The 26,629-nt window shown below is 32.6% G+C and overlaps 1 protein-coding gene across 15 annotated transcripts in view; it reads left to right on the top strand.

Moving 5' to 3' along the window:
* Dmd (dystrophin) overlaps nt 1-26,629 on the top strand; it is a 2,094,227-nt gene that overhangs the window by 564,405 nt on the left and 1,503,193 nt on the right. For 14 of the 15 annotated variants that reach the window (XM_078034984.1, XM_078034996.1, XM_078034982.1 and 11 more), the window contains 2 exons: nt 5,098-5,279; nt 6,445-6,576. In XM_078034984.1, the coding sequence (XP_077891110.1) occupies nt 5,098-5,279; nt 6,445-6,576 (314 nt within the window). The remainder of the gene's footprint in view (nt 1-5,097; nt 5,280-6,444; nt 6,577-26,629) is intronic. The other variant, XM_078034993.1, reaches the window with a different exon arrangement.

Raw genomic sequence — 26,629 nt, forward strand, 5'->3', positions numbered from 1 at the left:
TGCCAACATTTAGTGTTTCTTGTATTCTTGATAATTGCCATTCTGACTGGAGTGAGATGGAATCTCAATGTAGTTTTGATTTATATTTCTCTTATTGTTAGAGATGTTGAACTTTTTTTATTTTTATTTTTTTGATGATCAATTGAACTTCTTCTTTGAAATATCTGTTCAGTTCCTTAGCATAGTTATTGACTGAGTTATTTGTTCTTTTTTTTTTTTTCTGGTGTTAAGTTTTTTTGAGTTCTTTATATATCCTGGAGATTGATGCTCTATCTGAGGTATGTGTGGTAAAGATTTTCTCCCCTTCTGTAGGCTTTCTCTTTATGTTATTGGCTGTTTACTTTGCTGTGAAGAAGATTTTAGTTTAATAGCATCCTGTTTATTAATTCTGGATTTTAATTCTTGCACTACAGGAGACTCATTAAAGAAATCAGTTCCTAAGCTGACATAGTGGAGATTTGGGCCTACATTTTCTCTCTTAGGCACAGGATCTCTGTTCTAGTGCCTAAGTCCCTGATTCACTTTGAGTTGAGTATTGTATATAGTGAGGCATAGGGGATTAATATCATTGTGCTATATATAGATTTCCAGTTTTTCCAGTACCATTTGTTGAAGAGGTTATCTTTTCTTCAGTGTATGTTTTTGAAGCCTTTGTCTAGTATGAGATAACTATATTTATGTGGGTTTGTCTCTGTATCTTCTATTCTGTACTATTGGTCTATGTGTCTATTTTGGTGCCAATACCATGTAGTTTTTGTTACTATGGCTCTATAATATAATTTAAGGTCTGATATTGTAATGCCTCCTTGCTTCACTTTTCTTGCTAAGAATTTCTTTGGATATTCTGGTTCTCTTATTTTCCCAATAAATTTCATGATTGCTTTTTCTATTTCAATGAAGAATTGAATAGGATTGCATTAAATCTGTATAATGCTTTTGGTAATATGGCCATTTTGACAGGTTTAATTCTGCCTATCCAACCAAGAATATGGGACATCTTCTAAGGTTTTCTTCAAATTTCTTTCTTTAGTGTTCTGTAGTTTTCATTGTAGAGGTCTTTCACTTCTTTTGTTACATTGATTCTCAAATATTTTATTATTTTGTGGCTATTGTGAATGATGTAGTTTTCCTAATTTGTCTTTCAGTGTAATCATCACTGAAGTATAGAAATGCATTTCATTTTTAATTTTTTTACTTTTATTCCAATTTATTATATATGACAGTAGAATGTGTTACAACGCATATTACACATAGAGCACAATTTTTCATATCTCTGGTTGTATACAAAATATATATTCATACCATACATGTCTTCGTACATGTACTTAGGGTAATGATGTCCATCTCATTCCATCATCTTTTCTACCCCTATCCCTCCTATCCCTTTGCCCTATCTAGAGTTCATCTATTCCTCCCATGCTCCCCCTCCCAGCCCCACTGTGAATCAGCATCCTTATATCAGAGAAAACATTCAGCATTTGTTTTTGAGGGGATTGGCTAACTTCATTTAGCATTATATTCTCCAACTCAGTCCATTTACATGCAAATGACATGATTTTATTCTCTTTTATTGCTGAGTACTATTCTACTGGGTACCACAGTTTCTTTGTCCATTCATCTACTGAAGGGCATCTATGGGTGTTAATTTTATATCTTGCTACTTTGCTGAATTCATTTATTAGTTATAGAAGTTTTCTGGTGGAATATTTTGGATCTTCTAAATATGGAATCACAGTTGGGGCCTCTGATAAATGCAGATTCCTTTAATTTCCTTATCCCTCCACTGTGCTGGTGGAGGAACTGCCTGGCTGTGGCAGAGGCTATGCTGCTGGGGATTTTTTTTTCCCCTTATTTTGTTATATCCAATCTCCTGAGTCCCAGATCTACTCTGAATGTCCAGATGTTAATTCCAGTAAAGTCCCCACCTGCCACTTTTTTGTTCACCCACCTTGCAGAGAATCTGCCTGTCTGCTTTTTTGGTTTCTCACCCTGGAGCAGCTAGGAAAGTGACCTCCTCTATCCTATCATCTTGAAAACCCTAACTGATATTTATTAATATTTACTTTCACTTCACATGATGTTTAATATTTACTTTCACTCTATTACAATTTTTGTTATTTCCTTGGAGCAGTAGTGATAATGCCTAAATAATTTTTTAATCATTTTTCTTTTTTTGTTATGGCATATATTTGAGGCCAAATATACACACATACACATCTCTGTAAAACATAGCAGTGAATAGGCAAGGGATCATTTTTTTATAATTCAATGCATTTCTCAATTAAGACACTCAAAAGAGCTCTAAGATATCATGACATGGTAAATTGACTTGTTACTTATAAGAAGAAATAAAGCAATTTTTTGGTAGTTATAGATGGACAGCATGCCTTTATTATATGTTTATTTTAGGGGGTGCGCTATTGATCAAACTCAGAACCTCACAAGTGCTAGGCAGGCACTGTGCCACGAAGTTACAGCCCCAGCCTCCAAATAAAGCATTTTTTAATTTCAAGTTATAATCATTTGTTCATCATACTAGCAAAAATACTTGAAAAATAATTATAAAATGACTGGGAGATTTTATATTTCAGAGTTACAAAGTTGATAGGATCTTAGTTATTTTTTAAATTGAAATATAGAGGTTTTATGTATTAATGGGGCACTATGTAATGTTTCAATGCATATATATAATTAGGATGTCAAAATCAGAGTAAGCATATCTATATTCTCAAACATTATCACTGATTTGTGATGAAAGCATTCCAAATCCTTTCTTTCAACCTTTTTGAAATAATCAGTATATTATCATCATCTCTAGTTACTCTACTGTTCAGTAGCATATCAGAACTTCTTCCTTCTATCTAATTTTATATTTATTGACTCACATTTCTGCATCCCTCCTTCCTCCCAATTAGTAGATTTTGAAGAAAGGTAGCATTCATGCTCAAAATAGTCTTTTAATTATTTATAAATAGTAATTGAAAAATAATATCTTTAATATCTGTTGGTCAGTGATTAAATTTGCAAATACGGTGCAGAGTAAATGTATAACTTTGTACCCCTTGGTCTTTGTACATAGAAATGCCCAATGAATATATTTTTGAAAAAAGTATTTAAAATCCCAGTGGTAGATGATATAACAGATTAGATGCATTTTTTTTTTAAACTTGCTACCCAAAGTCTGTTCCTCAGGCCACCAGTTTTAATATAACATGGTAGCTTATTGGAAATGCAAGGCTTCAGATTCCACCCTTGACCTACAGAACCACATTCTGTAGTTTAAAATGGTCCCCAGGTGATTCATATGCACATTAAATATTAAGAAGCACTATATACTTTGGATAGAAGCAGACCAAGGAAAATTAATTTTTTTCTCCCCTCTAATTCTTTTTTAAAATACCTTAAAAATAGTAACTCTGATTAATTTATGGTCCTACTTACAAAGGATTAAGTGACTTGTTCAACCTTCTTTTGTGCTAGCAGACTTAAAATTTTACTCTTGACTTTTTCACTCATAATCAGAATACCTGCCTAGAATATACATATTTTAAAGATATCTTTCAAGGTTATAGTTAAACTCAGATAAATATGTGGAAAGAAAAATACATTGTTATATTGCCTCAGAGTTACCTTGGCCTCTTGAAAGGACTACTTGTCTCCTTTTTTGTTTTAAAATTGATTAAGTAATTATTTAAATTGGTAAGTAAAAATTATATGTATGTATCATGTATATAACCAGATGTTTTGAAATATGTGCACATTATGATATGGCTAAATCAAACTAACATACTCATTACATCATATTTATCATGTTTTTTTGTGGTTATTGCTTAAAATTTACTTGCTTAGCAATCTTTAATGATATAATACATTGTTATTAATTAGGTCATAGAGTAGATCCATTGAGCTGATTGCAACTAACTCAAATTTTAAATCTATTGGCCACTATTTTCCCAATCTCCCCTCCCAGTTTCTGGAAACCTGTCACTTCTTTCTGCTTCTTCAGGTTCAACATTTTAAGATTCCACATATGAATAAGATCATATATTGTTTGTGTCTCTGTTCCTGGCTTATTTCACTTAGCATAATGTCTTACAGGTTCATCCATGTTGTTACAAATGACAGAATTTACTTCTTTTTAAGGACTGAATAGTAAAATGCAATTATTTGCATTTTACTACTTCTAGAATTAATGATTCACTTCACACAAAGGATATTTTTTACATCTTGTTTCCCTGGGGTGAGCACAGTGGGTAAATTTCAATGCCAAGTGGCACAAGAATCTTTCAAAGGAGTTTCCATTTTATATATGGTGTTACAAATTATTATTGATAATGCACACTTAACTCACTGAATATTATAAATGATATTCACTGGATATCACTCCCTGGATATAGTAAATGACATGAAGTCAGCGTCATTCTATGTGGAGGACTTTTAAATATATTTTGAAAGTCCAAGAAGGAAAGTAACATCCTATTTTAACAGATGCACCATAAGGGAAACGAATATCATTAATATACTTAGTGAATATTACTAATCATTATCCACATGATATATGGTGTTTTATTTTTTTGAGGAAATACATGGCTCATTTTTACACAGAATCAGAATTAGCTCTTTACATATTTTAATACCAGCAAAAATCTAATAAAGAGGTGTCAGTTTTGTTTACTAGGAGCCAAGGCATTAAACCCTTTTGTATAATTGTTTAATCACAAATGCACCATCTTAATTGACATGCTAATATAACTTTCTGTGGAAAGGAAAGTGTAATATTTTATTTTTGTTTCTAATGAAAGGTAGTCTCTTAGATGGGTGAGTTTTGGCAATTTGAGTTAGGAAAAAGAATTACAAAATGAAGTTTTTATGTGAAGAAGCAGAAGAAATTAACTTTAGTGCTCATCTCATTGGTTTGCCAAATTGCAGGGATATTTTAGGCCTGATTATCATGTTCTAATTAGTCTCTAGAGGACATTCATGGACAATCGAGTGCTCATTAATCTGTCTTCTTCCTGTAACATTGATTTGTTCATTACCCTTTCAGTCTCAAATATAGAAACCAAAAATTGATGTGTGGTGTTAATGTGCTTACAGATGTTGCTACCACTTATCCGGATAAGAAGTCCATCTTAATGTACATCACATCACTCTTCCAAGTTTTGCCTCAACAAGTGAGCATTGAAGCCATCCAGGAAGTTGAAATGTTGCCGAGGCCTTCAAAAGTGACTAGAGAAGAACATTTTGAATTACATCATCAAATGCACTATTCTCAACAGGTAAAGGATTTAAATGACAACTAATATCAAAGACATTTTCTACTTTATATACATTCTTAAGTATCACACATAAAAATACCTATTTAATGCATGCATATATATATACACACACATATATCATCATATGTATACATAGCATAATGTGCATATACATAGAAAGTCAGTGACAAAAAGAGATAATGCAAGCCTTTAAATTTCATCTGATATGTACTATATTATTTTAAAGCACATTATTAAAATACTCTACTATTGATATGCACTGTATTACAGGAATATAGAATACAGAATATATTACATTTAAATTGTATGCATATTTAAGTTGAAATAAAACAAAAGGCAGGCTTATGTGTATATTAAACTTCAAACTCTCCATCAACTAGAGTAAAGAGTAAATTACCAGAGCAAGAACAAAGGCAAATTCTCTATTTAATAATGTACTTTAAAATTTTTGGAGGCAATTTATTGATGCATTAGCAATTTTTAATTATTAAAGTTTAATATTATTGAAACGTGATTAAAAACATTTCTAATTTAAATTAAATGGAGAATACATATGATAAAATTATTTATTAAATCATTTTATAGACTGCATGGGGTTCTTCCATTAATTGGTTTGTTCTTGCTCTCAACAGTGGGTAATTTGGGGTGTTTTCTTGTATTTTTCATAGAAACAGTGATGAAAAAGCCTTTAGCAAAATGTCTGCTGAAGGTGCGGAAAGTTCTTAAGCCTAATTTTCGAACTCTACTGAGCTAGTTCTATATTTAGTTTATGAAAGCTTCAGTCCTTTCCAGGGTATTGATCTGATGAATTTTGCCTTGTTTACTTTGGGTTCAGAGAAAATTGCCTTTGGATGCCTATTTTTGTAAGACTGAAGACCATCATACCATATAAATACTGGAGTTGTGTCACTCTGAAATGTGCATGGTTCAAACCCACCTTCATTATCTTCCCAGATTATCTGTTCTGTACCACAAGAATTGTAAGCATCACAATTCTTGAGGTATATCAGTTTCTGATATCATTTATCTCTGTTTAGCATTAAATATTTCATCCATCATTTCCATTTAATGTTCTATTTTCTGGCATGTTGGAAAGTAGTCCTTCTAGGGTTACTTACCATATATCCTCCTGTCTGTCCACCCTCCCCAAAACCCTTCTCTGCAGATTACGGTCAGTCTAGCACAGGGCTATGAGCGAACATCTTCCTCGCCTAAGCCTCGGTTCAAGAGCTATGCCTACACACAGGCTGCTTATGTCACCACCTCTGACCCCTCGCGGAGTCCATTTCCTTCACAGGTCTGTCAACATTTACTGTCTTCTACAAAACAGAGAACTTCTTCCAAGATAATCTGACTTTGCTTTTGTTTGTTTGAAATTGTCAGCGCTTTTTTTTTTCTCTCTTCAAGCTGTTTTTCTTTTTCCCCAGTCTTATCAGATTCTCGGATGATGCTGCTTTGTTAGGTTTAGTATATGTTGATTCTTCATGAATGAAGATGCTTGAAATAGTGACTTGTACTTTTATGATATAATTACTTCTAAGGTTCTCTTTCACAAAGGCTACCGATGATTATAAAGAACATGGTGATCATTAACAGTTTTAAATCTGTAACTATAAAAAGTGTGGATAAATACATGAACATTTCTAATTATAATATTTGGGGGCTTTTTCTAGAAATCTGATCTATAAATGAAACTAGAAGTTTTTTATATATTTCTTCTCTTAAAGTAAATTTATGAAAAATATAACTGCAAACTTCTTCATATCATCTCTTTTAATTTTGCTTATTTAACACACACACACACACACACACACACACAGAGACACATATAATAGTATATGAAGTATTTATTTTAAAAAAGTCACACCAGAACCAGGTCAGAGTCTATGCACTATTTAATAGTTTCTACATGAGGGATTTTCTCAGTGGAGTTTTCCATTCTTGCAATATTGTAGAAAAATCTAAAAATATAAGAAATCATAGCCTTGTATGTGTTAGAGTATGGAAATGATACATACTAGAGTTGCTAGATTTGCAAGAATTTCTTTTTTTAAAAAAAAATGCTTCATTTGGCTCATTAGAGTAGTTTGAAAAGTTCTTGAGGAAGTGTTTTTTATAAGAACTGAACTATGAAAAGGAGTTTAGAAATTATTCACCTGATCCTATTGGTAAATTTGAAAGTACACATTTTTGGAGACTCATTGATTTTTTTAAGGTAGTGTTGTACATATCATTAGCAATTCATTTGTCAGTTAATTGATGTATGAGGCTGAAAATTCTAAACTGTGGAAGATTCCCCCAAGGAAACATCTATTTTAGTGCAGAGTTACGCCTGTATCCTTGGCTAGTTTCTTGCAAAGCCAAATAAAGGAGACTGAGTGAGAAAGATTTTTGTGACTCAGCCTCATCTTCAATTCATTTTCTAAGTTTTCAAAAAGATGAGTTGTATAATCTTAAACAAGAAACAACCAGTTTCCTTATTAGACAGTTAAAAATAACAATTCTGTCACACATTATTGAGTGTTTTCATATATGACACATGTGAACTAATTTAATCCTTTTAATATCCCTTATGGGTGGGAAATACTATTTTAATCTTCATTTAAAGTTTAAATCTATTTATTCTTCCCTTACTCACTAGGCTCTTTTTAATCACTCTTATCCCATGAAAACCACCAACGCTTACAGAGTAGGGAGTACATCCTAAAATAAAGGGGCATAAACCAAAAGAAAGATATAAGATTTTTCCCCCTCATTATCCCTTTATTGAATTGCCTTTTCTAGAAGGGTTTCTCCAATGTCTATTCTGGCAGTATATTTGTACCTCATTACCACCTCATTAAGGCATTGCTCAGGTATGACTCCTTAATGAGATAATTGTAAATGGATTTAAATTTTGCCAAACTGGATGCTCAGTCTACTTTCATGTAAATATTACTAAATATATAATATTTCATAAAACATTCAGTTGAATTTGCTTATCTGTGTCATTTAACATAGGCTATTTAAATAAGCCTCTTTTTTTAAAAGAGAAGCAGCACAAATCATAAGAGATAGGTAATGACATATTCTGATGGTTACTAAAGGGAGCGCATCAGAAGATGATGTTACACGTAGTTAACTTTGATAAGTTTATGTCCTCAATAGTCACACTAAGAAATTTTTTTTTCCGTAATCTTATAAGGACTGATTCTCCACTGCCCCCTACAGGTAGTGTCTGTTCCACTTCCAATGAACTCAAAGACAGATTGGATTAGATTCTGTCAGGTTTTTGGTGATCTGCAAAGAAGCATAACATTTTCTACATAAAAGGAGAGGAACATCCAAGTGACTGTCTCCTGTGCAAAACATACAAGCTATCAATAATATTCACAGGTCTCAGTATCTTACAAACATCAATTATCTTTCTGTTCCTAACTTGGAAAATGGGATTTATACTCATTAAAGTTTGTTGAGGTGAAAGGATCCCTAGCTATAAAAGAGTTATCCTCATAAATTCCCAAGAAGAAATAATATTTGGTGTGAGCCACACACAATTAATGACTTCCTTTCTATAATTGTGTGTAATTCCTCTATTAATGATTTTTATCATGACTCTATGCTAATTGTATCTTTTATAACATATCCTCAATCTCTCTTTTATCTTCAATGTGTCCATCTCTCCTCAGTCCTCACTCTGTCCCAAACTTCTGCATGCACACATCCATGTACAGAGAAAAAACCCCAGCATGGCCCCAATAAGAACTAATTCCTGGGCTCCGGAGCTGATATCTGGAAGAACTTGCCAATAAACGTTGGCCTGCCATTTATCTAAGCCCTGCCATCTCCCCCTTAGTTCTAGATAAGCACACAGCCTTTTGCAATAAAATTGGAATTCTCCCTGCGAAGTGTCTTTGCATGGGGAATTCTTTCACATGCCTCTTTCCCAAACATCTTCTGATTGTCTTGTTTGTATACCTTTATGCAATCCCTTCTTTTACCTACCATCTGTAGTGTAGCATATGCTTTATTCACTCATCTATTTACTTAACAATAAATATTCTTAGTCACAGAATGAAATTATTTTATTAAGCTTTCATGACTTTCACCATCATTGAAACACTTTTCTCAAAGTCTATACACTCAGTAGACTCTTCTTCTTCCCCCATTACAATTCCATATGTCATTCATTATCTTGCTCTTTCTCCTCTTCCAACTCCCTCAGCATAGGGATCTCTGGGAATATCCCTTGTCCATTCTGTCTGTATGTTCATTCCCTTATCTATATGATTTGGTCACCTGTATTCAGTGTGAATGGAAATGACCATTGTATTTGTGTTCTTAACACTTCCAGTCTCTCTGGAGTTGCAGCCATGTTTCCAACTCATTTTCAAATCTCTGAAGTGTACCTATGTCTTGAGGGACATTTATGTTTCAACCTACTATTGTCCCCAAGTGAACTTTATTTCATCATTCATGGACCTTTTTCTTGTCCTTTTTGTTATGTGAATGAGGATGTGACTCAATAGTCATTGAGGCTTACATATGATACATAATCTTTCTATTCTGTATTGATCTGATAATCAATAATAAAACAAATCCAGCCAATAATTTCTCTGAAACATTTCTCAATTAAGTTATGTCCATTCAATTTTCATAGGTGCCCTTTTGATTCACTCTCTTAGTACATGTCTATCAGATTACAGAAACAACCTTACAATTGATATCACTACCTTTAGTTCAACATTCTCTAAACCAGAATCCATTTCTTTATTCATAGCCCTAATAATATTATTCCTAAAATTTTCCTCACTTTAATTTTTCCATATAGCAATCCATTCCTAATTTCTTCTAAAAGCATCATGATCCATTAGTGATTTTCATTTTCATGCTTATTACACACTCATGTGTTTTATGTTTTCTTCAACCAAATTAAGTCACTGCTTCTCCTCTCTAAGAAGCAACATATTTGCCATCTTAGCTTTTATGCATCCCTTCAACAAGGTTGACTTTGGGTTTCCTTTACAAATTGGCCAGTGCTATCCATATTTCAATGCCTAATCAATAAGTGACAGATCCTGAAGTCTATTTCAGATTCATTTTACTCAAAGCCTGTAATCTTAATATTAGAGTAACACTAAATTCTTCATTTTAGTTCTTATATATGGGGTTACTCATGCATGGAATAGTAGTCATTTATTCAATCATTTACCATTTATTAATCACCTACTATATATAGGTATCATTGTAAGATTAAATATTACATCAATAAAGAAACACAGAAAATATTTCAATGGAAAGTATTTTCTTAAATAATTAAAATAGTATGTCAAATATTAAAATATTAAAATTGATAGTTAAATAAGTGCTAAAAATAAAATGGCAAAGAGTAATGTGCAATAGGTAGTAGAATGGAACTTGAAATTTTATTTTGGGCAGTAAGGGAAGGACTAAGAAGTTAAATTTTGAGTAAAGAGTGAAAGGAAGCATGAGTATCTGGGGAAGAGACTTCCAAGAAAAAGAAATACAGGGTCTAGGTCTGTAGCTCAGAGCACTTTCCTCACAAATGTGAGGCACTGGGTTCAATCCTTAGAATCATATAAAAATAAACATATAAAATAAAGGCATGTTGTCCTTCCACAACCACAAAATTATTTTTAAAAAATACAATAGTATAAAAGCTGTAAACTTTGATGATACTTGGAATATCAGGGAGAGATATGAGTGGGAAACTGACTGATAGGAGAAAGATGGAAGCAGGGAGATGAGTTAGAATTCTGTAACAATCCATGAAAGATATGACAGAAGTCTGCATCTGGATTACTTCAGTAAGCATGATGTATAATAGTTGATGAATTCCAGATAATTTGAAGGACAACCCACACAACTTGCTAAGGTAATGCAAAGCAAGTGTTTGCTGAATTATTTAAGAACTTTTCGTGGTATTGTTTAAAACAAAAACAAAAAGGATGAATACAACTTCTAAGATGTATGAAGCATAAAACATAAGTAAACTGATTTATGGGATTTAGCTAATGAAGAAGCAAGTAGCTTGTAAGACATAAGCAACAGGTATAGTAGTGTGTGTGTTAAATATAGATAATGAATTCATAATATGCTTCATATATTAAAATAGATGGAATAAATGATGGGATAGACAAGAATGTTTCTTAAAGACAAAAAAGATGAAAACAACAAATCACAAGATATACTCAAATCATCTCTCAGCTGAAAGCTATATCATTTCTAAATTGCCTACTCACTGGTGATACTCAGTATAATATTATTGTATCCCTTCATAGATTCTACCTAAAAAGTCATATATTTCCCATAGGAAACTAATTGATGAACTATGACTAAAAGCTAGGTTTGCATGCCTCTGCATCTCCTCAGTACAACAAATATATGTTTTGACCTCAGTTGCCTTCTGTGTATTGGACCCCTAGTGTAAATCTTGCTTCTGGTTCTGCCCACCATAAAATCATCAGGAAAGGTTGATGCAACAAAACATGAACATTTCATAACTCATGCTTTAATTAGTGTGCTTCTTTTAACTATTTGTACCTTCTCATAGTTGTACTACCTTCCCCATCTCTTTCCTCTTATCATATAATTTAAATTAATTTAATAAATGGTATGATTTGAATACTTAATTTTATCTGTGAATCTGTTTCATAATCTCTGAAATAGCATAATTGCTAGAAAAATTGGAGGCCTCCATTGTATAAAGATCATTTCATACTTGACCAACTAAGTATGTCTTAGGAAAGAATTAAATAAAACAAGGATTACTACATGGTTTTTTTTTTTTTTGGCATAAGGATCAGGCAGAATAGTTGCCACCAACAAAGATGGGACTAACTGTAGGAGGAGCAAGTTTTAGAGTTAATGTTGAGAGCTCAGTTTTGAACATGTTAATCTTAAAATGCCTGTGAATCTGAATATATGTTGACAAGTATTTCTCAAACCAGAGTTGAGGATAAATAATTTGGAAGGCACCAGTGTGTATATAGTATCTAAATTCATTGACCTGGGTGAGATTACCCCTGAAAAATGTATATAGTGATAGATAGGAGAGCTCTAGATTTGAGAATGTGTCAGAGAAGGGCCTAAAAGGGGTAGTCAGAAAGAGGGAGAGGAAAAGAAGGAGGTGTGGTACTCTACAGTCCAGGAGGAGAAAGTGCTTCAGGAAGAATAGTGTCTATTAAGCATTAAAGATTAGTTCAAATAACATAGAAAACTGAATATTAGCCAATCATTTTAATAAAATGTCAGTAGGGTAGGATCCCTTGGAAATTCTCATATTACACTGTTATCACAGTGTAATTACTAATAATACCCCTATTCTCAAAACTTTTCCATTTTGACCATTAAGTTATATACTTACTCGGACTCTTACTTATAGTCAGTTCTGTAAGACAATTTCATTGGTGTGTGGGGTGTGTGTAGGGGGGGGGCTAACTGGAGTGAGTTTATAAGAGAATGAAAGTCAGGGGCTACCTGCATTGCAACACTTAAAAATTACACTGAAAAATTGATGTTCACCTGGGCAAAATCATACCCCTCTTGGATTACTCCGTTCTGGTAACTGATAACTAGTCTATGCATTAGTTTTATATTGCTGCTGTAACAAAATAGTTTAGAAATTTTGTACCTTGCAGTTCTTTAGTTCAGGAATTCAACATGGCTCTCACTGAGCTAATATAGTTATAAGCAGAGCTGATTTCTCTCCAGAAACTGTAAGGAAGAATATGTTTTCTTGCCTTTCCCAGCTTCTAGAGGCTGCCTTTATTCCCTGGTTCATAGCCCCCTCAAGGGCAATAGAGTCTTTCTCATATCACATTACTTTGATCTAAAATTTATTTCCCTCTTTATGATCACATTGAGTTTACTTGAATAACCCAGAAAACATCATGTATTTTAAAGTCAGATGATTAGCAAGCTTAATTCCATTTGCACCTTCAGTTCTTCACTGTTATGGAATATAACCTCTTCACAAATCCCAGGGATTACAACATAGACATCTTTGGAAGGTGTGTGTTTTTTCTACCTACAGTCTACTATTGTGGCATGCAAATCTGAGAAAGGCATCCATTATCTGAAGCTACCAGTAGGTACATATTACTTTGCATTTTCCCAGGTATTCCTCAGCATCAAGTTGTTCCCTTTCTCTTTTATGGACTGCATATTAGCCTCATCCTTCTTCCAGAGGCACTGTGAAGCTGCTCTTATGCTAAGAAAATGTAGGGAAAAAGTCAAACTATATACTGTGTTTCTGCCTACAAGGACCTTATCTTTGTGTTCCTTAACACAGCTTAGTCCACATCCATTTAATAAACTTGACCCCTCAGTAGTGTCCTTTGCTATTTAATACTTACAAATTAAAGGAATCAAGCTTTGGAAAGTTCTTCATACTTTTTATACTCCTATAATTCTATAAGGATAAGAGGGATTATATGCCTTGAAATCATGCCAGAATAAAAATGAGGCACTTTTCTTATTTAACTAATATTTGCAGTTTTAAAAACTCTTTCAAATATACATCTAATTTGACCAATATAACAAATGTGTGAGATGAGTTTTTGCAATCATATTTGAAGGGATATGTCAGTAGAAAAAAAAGGGATTAGTTGAAGCAGCTAGTCATTTACAGAACTGGGATTGAAACCTAATATCATGACTTCTAGTATTGGTTCTGATGTTTTACCATTTGAAACCCCCAGCCTGATCAGTCACAGGGTTTGCTCTTTTCCCATCACCCTTACATACTTTATTTACATTAGTCCTCTATTTAGGAAGACAAAAGCCATTCTCTCTGGTCCTTTTCATTATATAGTGAACAATAGCTATCAACCTTAGGGAGTGTAATACTCATAATAGGACACATAAATAATTATTTATGCATTTGTGAAATAAGAAGCGACTGAACACTTAAAATAGAGAGTGAACATAAAGTACATAGAAATAACATAGACACATCTCCATATTACAAAAGATCTATAAAATGATGCAAAAGTTATAATTATATTTGACAGTAAAATCTGCTTTTATAATAATAGAGAAAAAACAGCAAACCCATATTTATGGGTTTCTTCAAAATAATTAAAGATGAAGTTAAGAAAAGCAGAGTTATCTTTCAAATTTTCATATGACAAATATTCATAAAGTATAGGGTTAGGCTGAGATACATTTGATAATACTAGATAGTGAAAAACAGCATTTAGATATTCAAGAATCAAAAGAAATACAAAGGAAGTACCCATTATAAAAAGTGTATGCCCACTTGAATCAAACTGTGAAATATGATATATTAAGAACTATGTAATGTTTTGAACAACCAACAATTAAAAAAAAGTGTATGCATGTCTTCAATGTTTCTTTCTACTCAGAAACATTTCATTCTTCTCAGAGCTTCAACTCTACCCCTGAAAAGGTCTAGTTCTGAAGTTTTATTTCCCAACTGACTAAAGTTTACACACACAGATGTCTTACCATAACCTCAAGTTCAACATATTTAAAGTTGAGCTCAACCTTGTATATAGTTCCAGGGGTTATCTAACATTTACTTTTATCTGTGCTTGCAATAATCTAGCCATGTGTGCAGTCTTCTATTTCAACTCTTTTATAGTTAATTGTTAATTTTCATTAGTTAATTCATACTGATTTCCGTTGGCATCTTTTCCTTCCTCTCTGTTAGCCTGGATTTCAAAACTTTCCATGATCTATCTTTCTCTCTCCTCTTAAATAAGGCTTTCCCTTACATCTCAATCTAGCCTTATACGATCAGCTCTCCATAGCTATAGATTCTCCCTCCATGAATTTATCCAACTATAGATGAAAATATTCAGTAAAAAACCCTGCATTTGTATGAAATATGTACAGAGAATTTTTCTTATTATTCCATAAACAATAATGTATAACATTTACATTGTATTAGGTATTAACTATGACATGATTTAAAGTATAAGGGAAAACTTGTAGGTTTATGAAAATACGATGACCTTTTACATAAGGGAGTTGAATATCTTCAGATTTTGGTATTTACAGAAAGTTCTAGAACCAATCCCTCATAGTAACTGAAGGAGGGCTGTAGTTTATTTTTAAATTATGCTAATCAGTGCTTGCTTCTTTGCCTTTCTCCTTGACTCTTGCTGTTTCTCTTTTTCACACATATATGTCAACATGAACATTCTCTTACAGTCACAAGGGATTTTCTACAATAATGACTCATCTTAACACTAAATGGCAGGTATCAGGATTTGAGTGATAGGTGGAAGGAAGAAGTCTCATCCAAAGTTCTACATGTCAATTTTACTTATATTTACTATAGGATACATATGAATATTATTTTAAAATAGAAAAGAAAAAATGTAGACAATGGAAATCAAATGTCCTTTCTGCCCTTGACACCCTTTCTAGAATGTGTGTGTATATGTGTGTATATACATATATATAATATTTCAAGTATTTGTTATTTTTTTATTATTGTCAGTGAAATTGAGCATCATTTTCTTTCCTAGTAAATGTTTATATTTCTCCATTTTCACCAATTGGAATAGTATTTTATCATTAATTTGCCTAACTAGTTTTGGTGATATGCAGTACAAATAATTTTCACAATTTTTTACTTGTCTTTGAATATTTGTAGTATTTTTCTCTATTCAAAGTGTTATTATTTTGTGTAGTTGAGAACTCTTTAATCTTTTGTATCATTTCTTTTTATTGTTATTTCATGAGAAGGTCATATTTTAAAAAGACACTGTTAACTGGGCAAGGTGGTACATGCCTATTGTCCCAACTACTCTTCAGGTTGAAGCAGCAGGATTGCAAGTTTGAGACCAGCCCAAGCAACACAGCGAGACCCTGTCAAACTGTAAAAAGCCCTGGGGATGTAGCTCTGCGGTAGAATGTCCCTGGGCTCAATCCCCAATACCACAAAAGTTTTTATTCAAATGGTAGTTAAAAGGGCTGTGATTATAGCTCAGTGATAGAGTGCTTGCCTCTCATGTGCGAGGAGCTGGATTTGATTCTCAACACCACATATAAATAAATAAAGGTCCATTGACAACTGAAAAAATATTTTTAAAAAATGGTAGTTAAGAATTCTCCCATGGTTTATTCAATACTTTCTGCAGAAGCTACCCAGTTGTTGAAGCCATCTGTTGATTAATGGAGACTGTTTATAAAATATATGTGTGCCTCTTTTAGGAATGAGGGAACATATCTTAGAAACTGCCCTCTCATATTTTGCTTTTATCTTAATGGACAGGATTATGACATCTCCTTATACCTAAACCAAAAAGGGAGAACTGAATTATCATATTTGGCTTAAATCAATAAAAAGTCTGCCATGCTTGAATCAATATAGGCAAAGTTGAACCAGGTGATTTCTGATTCAAACTACATTTTATTAGAAGGTAGAAAGGAGAGAAGAAAATAAATGTTATTTTGGCAATTAGCAGTTTATGTTAAACTACCCTAGAACTTTATGGAATTTGTATTCAAGCCTAGAAATTTCCCTTGAAGGTAGTTGAGGTAAGCAAAATATGTGCTTGTTACTCCAGCAGAGGGGAATCATCCATTGAAATCACATTTGTTCAGAGCAACATTAATTCTTGAGGTGGAAAAGAACTAGTTGAACAGAGAAGAAGATGCACGAATTGTGACATCAGAAAGATTTAAATTTACATCACAATTCTGTCACTTTCTAGCCACATAGCCTTGACAAAGTTTCTTATACTTTCTGAACTTCAGTTTTCTCATGTGAATTATGGGAATTATATCTAACCCATGGTACTGTCAGGTGGATTTCATGAGATGAATTATATGTACAACTTTCCATGGTACAGGTACATTGTGCTTTCTCAAAAAAATTTGGAAAATAATATCATTACTTCTGTAAATATATCAGGAGTATGGTGATATTTTGTGTTCTTAATGATGACCTCATTATATTTTCATTAGCACTTCCATGAGAAAATATCTCCTGGGTTCTAAACTGATTTATAAACAAACTTTTGAGTCAGAAACTGTATAGAATTTGGCAATTTCCGTATAAAGAAGTATAAAGAAAATGATACACTTTTTACTTGTAAAGTTGCTGAGTAACACTCTTGGAACCACACAAAGTGGAACACAATAGTGTTTCCTTATAAAGAAGGCAAATTTCTAAATAATTTTATATCCATTGATCCTAGGTGGGGAGGAGGTTGGAAAAGAGATTTTCACTCTATATCTGCTGTTGGCTCCTCCCAGAATATCCTTTCCTTCAAACTAAATGATGATTGCATGAAATTAACAAAGGGTATAATGCCAGCCATTGGGGAGCACTACTTAGATTAAAAGCATCATTGATCTGCTTCAAAAAAGCCTTTATGCTTTCTGATTTGATTGAACAAGTGACCTACAAACAGTATTGTCAAGTTTGAGCCCAGCTCTACATATTGGTGTACTGAAGACTTCTGAACAGAATTCTATAACTGGAGGCAACCTCAAACTGAATGTATATAATAATATTATTTTCAACAGATATACCCCTAACTTTCAAATTTTATTTTATTTTATTGTGGTAAGAACGATTAATATGGGGATGGGGTTGTGGCTCAGTGTTAGAGCACTTGCCTAGCATGTGTGAGGCATTGGGTTTGATCCTTAGCACCACATAAAATAAGTAAATAGGGGCTGGGAATGTGGCTCAAGCGGTAGCGCACTTGCCTGACATGCGTGCGGCCCAGGTTCGATCCTCAGCACCACATACAAAGATGTTGTGACCGCCGAAAACTAAAAAAATAAATATTAAAAAAAATTCTCTCTCTCTCTTTAAAAAAAATAAAATAAGTAAATAAAATTAAGATATTATATCCATCTAATATTCTTTTTAAAAAGAACAATTAATAAGAGAGTTATCATCTCAGATTTTTAAGTAGTCAATAAATTTGGTTAGCTATAGGCACAATGTTGTACAACAGATCTTGAGAAATTACTCCTCTTTCATAAGTGAATTTTTATGCATATTAATTAGCAGCTACCCATTTCACTTCTCCCAAGCCTCTGGCAACCACTGTTCTACTTTGTATTCTACAAGTGTGACAATTATAGATACTTTTTTAAGTAGAATCATGTAGTATTGGTACTCTGTGAATGTTTTATTTCACTTAGCATGATATCCTGGAGGTTCAACCATGTGTTGGTATGTCAGAACTTCTTTCTTTTCAAATATTAGTCATATTTTCTTTATCCATAATTGAACATATAAAGTTTTTATTCCACATTTTGGTGATTGTGAATATGTTGCAGTGAACATGGGAGTGCAAATATCTCTTATAGAGCCTGATTTCAATTCTTTCAATAAATACATAGGAATGAGATTTTGGGATCATGTAGTAGTTCAGTTTTTAATTTTTTGAAGTAACTCTATTCTCTTTTTCATTACAGCCACATGATTTTTCATTTCTACCAATTGTGTATAATAGCCTCAATTTTTCTACATTCTTGCAACTAAAATAAATAGTAGCTGTCTAATAAAATATGTCATTCTGCCCTTCATCTGCATTTCCCTTCTGATTAGTGATATTGAACATCTCTTCACATATCTGTTGTATATTTGTGTATCTTCTTTACCCATTTTCAGGGGTCATAGATGGAAACAATACCTTTATTTAGTTCACTTATTTATTTATGTGGTGCTGAGGATTGAACCCAGTGCCTCACACATGCCACCACTGAGCTACACAACCCCAACCCCCTTTTGTTTATTTTAGGATTTTTCTTGTTGTTGTTATTTTGTTATACAAGTTTTATATATTTTAGAAATTTACAAATTAATGGATATATAGTTTGCATATATTTTCTCCTACTTCATAGATTGCCTTTTCATGCTATTGATTGCTTCCTTTCCTGAGTCCCCCTTGTTTATTTTTGCTTTTGTTGCTTGTTTTTGGTGTTACATCCTTAAATAATTAGATGAATGACTTAAAGATTTTTCCTATGTTTTCGTCCAGGAATTTTGTACATTCAGGACTTTGGTTGATGTCTTACCAATTTTGAGTTGATTTTTATATATGATGTAAGATTAGGGTCAAGTTTCATTCTTTTGTATGGGAATATCTAGTTTTTCTATCACCATTTTGTTGAAGAGATTGTATTTCTGCATTGTGTCTTCTTGACACCCTTGACGGAAATCAGTTGAACATATATGAGTGGATTTACATTTACAATCTCTATTCTATTCCACTGCTCTGTGTCTGTCTTCATGCCAGTAACTTCTATTTTAATTGCTATAACTTTTCAATGTATTTTGAAATCAGGAAATATTATGCCTCCAATTTTTTTCTTCTTTCCCTAGATTGATTTGTTATAAGGGATTCTTTGAAATTCTGCAAAAACTTAATTGTTTTGCATTTGTTTAAAAATCACATTGGGGTACTAGGGTTGTGGCTCAGTGGTAGAGTGCTTGCCTAGTATGTGTGAGGCACTGGGTTCACATCTGAGCACCACATATAAATAAATAAATGAAGATCAATTAACAACTAAAAATATATTTAAAAATTTTAAAAAATTAAAAATTTAAGAATAAAAATCCCATTGGGAGTTTAATAGTCATTGAATTCAATGTATAAACCACTTTCAGTAGTATGAATATTTTAACAATTTTAAGTCTTCCAATTGACAAGCATAGTATATATTTCTAGTTGTGTCTTCTGTAATTAATATCATCAGTGTTTTGTTGGTTATGGCATGTAGTCCTTGACATGTTTTGTTAAGTTTATCACCAGCTGTTTTATAATTTTTGATACTATTATACGTGAACTTTCTTAATTTCATTTTCAGATAATTTATTGTTAGTGTGTAGAAACTCAACTGATTTTTGTACGGCCATTTTTTATGGGGAAAACCTAGTGATTTTGTTAATTAGTTCTTACTGGTTATTTTACTAAATGGAGTCTAGGGTTTTCTATTTATAAGCTTTTGTCAACAGTGAAAATGGACAATCTTACTTCCTCTTTTGCGAAATCTGTGCCTGTTTTTTTTTTCTCTTTTCCCTTTTTCCTAATTACTCTAATTCCTAACTAGAACTTCCACCACCAAGTTGAACAGACATGGCAAGAATGGTCATCTTTGCCTTTTCCATAATCTTAAAGGAAAATCTTTCGGCTTGATCCTCTTCAGTGTGATATCAGATGTGATCTTTTCATATATTGCTTTAATTATGTTGGGTTAATTTCCTTCTGTTCCTAATTGCTTGAGAGCTTTGTATGTTTTTTAATTTAGTATTTTGTGAACATTTACAAGGATGATGATGTGGTTTTTAAATTATTTATTCTCTTAACGTGATGTATCACACTAATTGATTATCATAGGTTGAAACACACTTGCTTCCCAGGGATAAATCCCATTTGGTAATAATGTGTAGTCTGTTTCTTTCTTTTCTTTTTTTTTTTTTAACACAGGACAATATTGGAACACATTACAATCCTTATTACACATATAGAGCACAATTTTTTGTTTCTCTGTATATAAATTACATTCATGCTAACTTATGCCATTATACATGTACTCTTTTTTGCATTACAATTCTTAATACACATTTATACCACAATTTTTTATTTAATGTGCTGTTGAACTCAGTTTTATAGTTTTTGGGTTTTTTTTTTTTTTTTGGTTTTTTTTTTGAAGATTTTGGCCTCTATATTCCTCAGGGATATCTTCATAATTTTCTTGTGGTCTCTTTTTCTATCTTTGGTATGGAGACAATTCTGGCTTCCTACAATGAGTTTGGAAGTGATTTTTCCACTTTAGTTTTTTCCATTTTAGAAGAATGTTTAAAAATTGACATTAATTATTTTTTAAATCTTTGGCGAAAATTACTTATGAAGTATTCTAGCCCTTGACTTTTTAAAAAATTTTTGCTCTGGTCTTAATTATGTCCTTATATTTGCAAAATTAGGGCTTCTTTAATTTTTTTCTAGTTTCATGAGATAAAATTAGGTCATCAATTTGAGGTCTATCTTCCTTTTTTTTCTTATTCTTCTTTTTAAAATATTTTTGGTTGTAGATGAACACCATACCCTTACTTTATTTATTTATTTTTATGTGGTACTGAGGATCAAACCCAGTGCCTCACTATGCTAGGCAAGCCCTCTACCACAGAGCTACAACCCCAACCCCAAGGTCTATCTTCTTTTCTGGTGGAGGCAGATACTTAGGATTGTACTCAGGGGCACACAACCACTGAGCCACATCCCCAGGCCTATTTTGTATTTTATTTAGAGACAGCGTCTCACTGAATTGCTTAGAACCTCACTTTTGCTGAGGCTGACTTTGAAGTTGCAATCCTCCTGCCTAAGCCTCCCAAACTGCTGGGATTATAGGCGTGTGCCACTCTGTCCAACCTATCTGCTTTTTAAATATAGGAGTTTATTGCTCTAAACCTCTCTTTTAGTATTGAATTTATTGTATTCCAAAAGTTTTGGTGTGTTGTATTTTCAATTCTCAAGATATTTTCCTGGGGCTGGGGATGTGGCTCAAGTGGTAGCGCGCTCGCCTGGCATGTGTGCGGCCTGGGTTCGATCCTCAGCACCATATACAAACAAAGACATTGTGTCTGCTGAAAACTAAAAAATAAATATTAAAAAAATTCTCTCTCTCTCTCTCTCAAAAAAAAGATATTTTCCTGTCTCCCTTTTATTTCTTCTTTAATTTATTATTTGTTGGAAAGTATGCTGTTTAGTTTTCTATGCATTTGTGAAATTTCCAAATTTCCTTTTGTTATTGACATAGTTATATTACATTGTGGTTGGACAAGATACTTGGTATGATTTCACACTTCATAATTTTGTTTAGACTGTCTTGTGACCTAATATAAGATCTATCGTGGAGAATATTTTATGTGTGCTTGAATAGAATGGGTATTCTGCTGCCATGGGGTGGAAAGCTCCATACAGTTCTATCAAGTCCAGTTGGTCTAAATATTATTGAAGTCTCTTGTTTCTTTGATGGTTTTCTGTTTGGTTATTCCATCTTTTATTGAAAGTGGGGTACTGAAGTTATATATATATAACTATATATAACTATATATATATATATATATATAACTATATAACTATATATAACTATATAACTATACATATATATATATATATATATATATATATATATATATATATATATAGAGAGAGAGAGAGAGAGAGAGAGAGAGAAAGATGTCAATGGACCTTTTTTAAAATGTATTTATATGTGGTGCTGAGAATTAAACCCAGGGCCTCACACATGCTAGGCAAGTGCTCTACCACTAAGCTACAACCCCAGCCCTTTAAAGTCTATTATTATTATTATTATGTTCCTTTCTATTTCTCCCTTTAGCTATGTCAGTGTTCTGAAAAATGGGGGAATCCCCTAAAGAATATCATATAAAATGTTTTAGACTTTTCAGAATTGTGATGTTTAAAGAGAGATTTTAATTAGACATTTTAAAGTTTTGAATGTATATTTTATCCCTTAACCAATGCATATTGATCACAGACTTTGTTATGGTTTGAATATGAGGTGTTCTTCAGAAGCTCCTGTGTTAATGCAGGATTATTCAAAGGTGAAATGATTAGATTAGGAGAACTCTAACTTAATCAATCTATCCTAATTTGTATGAGCTATCAGGATGGTAACAATAGGTGAGTGGAAAGTGGCTAGAGGAGGTAGGTGGCTGGGGGCATGCACTGGAATGAGGCCCCTTCCCTCCTGCTTTCTCTGCTACCTGGCCACCATAAGATGATAAGATGAGATCCTTTTTCTTTTTCTTTTTTTTTTGTTAGGTCCTTTGGCCATGAGGTGAGGGTTGCTGCCTCATCTTAGGCATAGAGCAATGGAGATAACTGATCATGAACTGAACCTCGGAAACTGAGCCCAAAATAAACTTTTCCTCCTCTTAAGTTGTTCTTGTCAGGCATTTTGGTCACAGTGGTGAAAATCTGACTCACACATACTATGTAAAATAACTCTCATAGGAAATGAAATTCTTTTAGTGAACAAGGTGGAAATGTTATCTGTCTTCATGACATTTAGTTTGCAGATGATAAAGGAGACCAAAAATATCTCAAAATACAATTTAAAATGAATGTTAATTGTTAGAAACACTCTGAAGGAAACAAAGCTAAATTTTTAAAAAATTAGAATGTTAAGATTAAATGAGCATTCTTGTGATCATAGCCCAAGAATGTGAAGGCTCATAAAAATGATTTATTATAAATTTACACTGAATTATACACCGTAACTTAATATTCCAGAGAGATACTAAGTTATGTGATAGCTTTAAATGAAAATGTAGTATTATTATTTCAGAGTTATTGCCTGCTAATTACAAAGCAGTACTTCCGAAAGAGTTAATCTGATTTTGAACACTTAAAAGTAAAGCCATATTACTCTTATTGTATTTTTCTACACAATAAACACATTTTATTACCTGAGTTATCAGAGCAATAGCTATGAGTATGCATACCTAAATTATTCTCCCTATTATAAATAGAGGGGAAAATATCCTCAAGTAGATGTAGGTAATTTACATGATGTTATATAATACATGATGATGAAGTCTCAATATAAGCTTTTCAGACGCATGTGAACAATTACCTTAGAAACAAACCATTTATTTCACTCTAATATAAACCAGTAAGTATGTATTTATGTGCACACATGAAAATACAAAATAGAAGTATCTAGTGTTCAGTAGCTGTTTATTGATGAAAAAGATCACAAATTGATTAATTAGATAATTCTATATTTAAACATTCAATTATTTGGGGTTCCAAAAATAGTGTATTTATAGAGTCCACAGAGTCAGATTCTCAGTCTATAATTTAAAATAGAATGCTCCTTGACACTATAGGCATTTTAGAGCAAGAACATGTGTAGTCGGACACAATTTTACCCCATAAGCAGACCAGACAGTATTCAGCTTAGTTTTAAAATGGTTTTGTAAAAGAAATATATCAAGAAATACAAGTTTTCATCTTTTAAAATGACTTCAAAACAACATTAAACCGGCTTACTGAGGAGAGTTTATTGAATGTGACTTATGTTTTCAAATGCTTAGTTTACAGTTCACAAGAAGGCCTTCTGAGGTTTGAATTAAGAGGTGATTGATATGAAGATTCAGAGTACATGACTCCATCTCTATTTGTCATGATAAACATTTAGATACAGCTTCTGATAATTAACCCACTAAGGGCCAAGTTTTCAGTTTGGTGAATATTTCAACTGGTGCATTAAAATAGGTTGGACATGGTAATCTACAGGTTATATAGCCTTTACATATTTTCCAGGATGCCTATGAAACATGCATATATATATTTTTCCAAATGCTCTAATTGTGTACCCGTTATTTTCCTCAAGAGAACAGAAATCTAAAAACATACTATTGTTTTCAAAAGTTATTTTAGTGGTATATTTGTAGCTCAATTTAAGTTTTTATAGGTGTCCCATATGTGGGATGATAGAATTTTATGAGGTAATTAAGCCAATGATCTTATCATTTTCTTATAATTAATTAGGAAATATACCTTCCAAAAAGGCACATTTAAGGGAAAAATCTCACTTAATCCCCAGATTTTATAAGGATTATATGGCCAAAAGTCAACACTTAATTTTCCAGTTGTATCTGTATTTAGGAAATATAAATGCCTGGTACAAAATTTGCATTTTTAAAAAATTTTTTTCTGATTTTATGATTTATCTCTATCTTACAGACGTGGAAAAGAGGCTTAAAATATTGAATAGTGTGGAAATGTTATTTTTCTATTTGATGTGTTATAGTTCTATATAAGGACAGGAATTTTTTCTATCATTCATATATATATATATAAAACACAAATACTTTTCTCTAATTTGTCTTCTGATTTACTTCATTTATATTAATTTATATTAAACAAATGCCATCATGGTAGGAATATATGTGTGAGAGAGAAAGCAATCACAATCAAACTTTTTTTAAAAAAGAAATTAAAGGTATTCTATAACCAAGAGATTCAGTTGACCTCTCTTGAGATGAGAATTCAAACATGATATGAAGCTAATTTCTGGGACTCCAGTATGTCATTTTTCTTGAATGACTTATTCTCCTATCTAAATAGAGATAATTTTAACTTTACATGGTGGCTAAAATAATTAATGCACAGTATATTAATTTGTCATAATCTTGTACAACACTCAAGTATTTAAGAATAAAAATAAACATTTATAATAATGCCAGTTAACATTTCTGCACTTTAAGATATAACCTTAAAAATAACCTAAACACAAAAATGTAGACTGAATGTCTCTTTTTGCATTTGATGAGGATACTTGGAGTTTCTCAAAGAGACTTTACATAATTTGATCTACATACTATAAAATGACTTTTCCTGTTTGTATCAGTCTGTTTTGTATTGCTATAAAAAATACTCTAGGTATATATGTGACTGTATGATCAATGTGATTCTGCAACCTGTACAATCAGAAAAATGAGAAATTATACCCCATTTGATTCAAATGTACGAATTGTCAAGTTCATTATACTATCATGTGTAACTAATAAAAAAATACTCTAGGGACTGGGGTTGTGGCTTAGTGGTAGAGCCCTTGCCTAGCACATGTGAGGCACACAGGATTCAATCCTCAGCATCACATTAAAAAAATAAAAATAAAGTTAAAAGGAAATACTCAAGGCTCCCAGGCTAGACTGTTATAAAGAAAAGAGGCTTGTTTGGATTATAGTTTTAAATGCTGATAGATTATCCAGCTACATTAGTTTGGCCTCTGGTGAGACTCTTCTGGCTATGTCACAACTTGGCAGATGGTATCAATTAGGAACACATGTGGGACAGTGAAAGCTGTGTAGCAATACAAGAAGCAGGAGAGATTCAGGAGCTATGTTTGCTCTTTTTATAACAACCCACTTTGTGACAATCAACTAGCATCCTAGAAGAAATATATTAATCCATTTGGGGGGATGCACCTCAATTATGTAACCCCATTCCATTAGGCTCCACCTCTTAAAAGTTTCTACCACCACAACATTGCCACATTAGTGGTCAAATTTCCTGTACATGAACCTTTGTGGGGACACGTTGAAATCATATTCAAACCATAGCAGTACCTTTCCTTAAAATTAAAGATAGCACCAGAAGTATAGCTGTGAACAATATACAACTAAAGTCAATTTCTACAAAACAAAGGTACCTGAAAGTTCGCATTTAGCTCATGTTCAGTATATTTTTGGAGGGTTTTGTGTGTAGCCAGTGGTGAATGAATTATAGTCTGGAACTGAGCTAAATTGGTTGTGTTACAATGTTTAAACAGGTTAGCAAGCTTACTTGTTAACATTAATAGATTGATGTCCTTGT

The sequence above is a fragment of the Ictidomys tridecemlineatus genome, chromosome X, assembly GCF_052094955.1.
Source record: "Ictidomys tridecemlineatus isolate mIctTri1 chromosome X, mIctTri1.hap1, whole genome shotgun sequence".
NCBI classification, from domain to species: Eukaryota; Metazoa; Chordata; class Mammalia; order Rodentia; family Sciuridae; genus Ictidomys; species Ictidomys tridecemlineatus.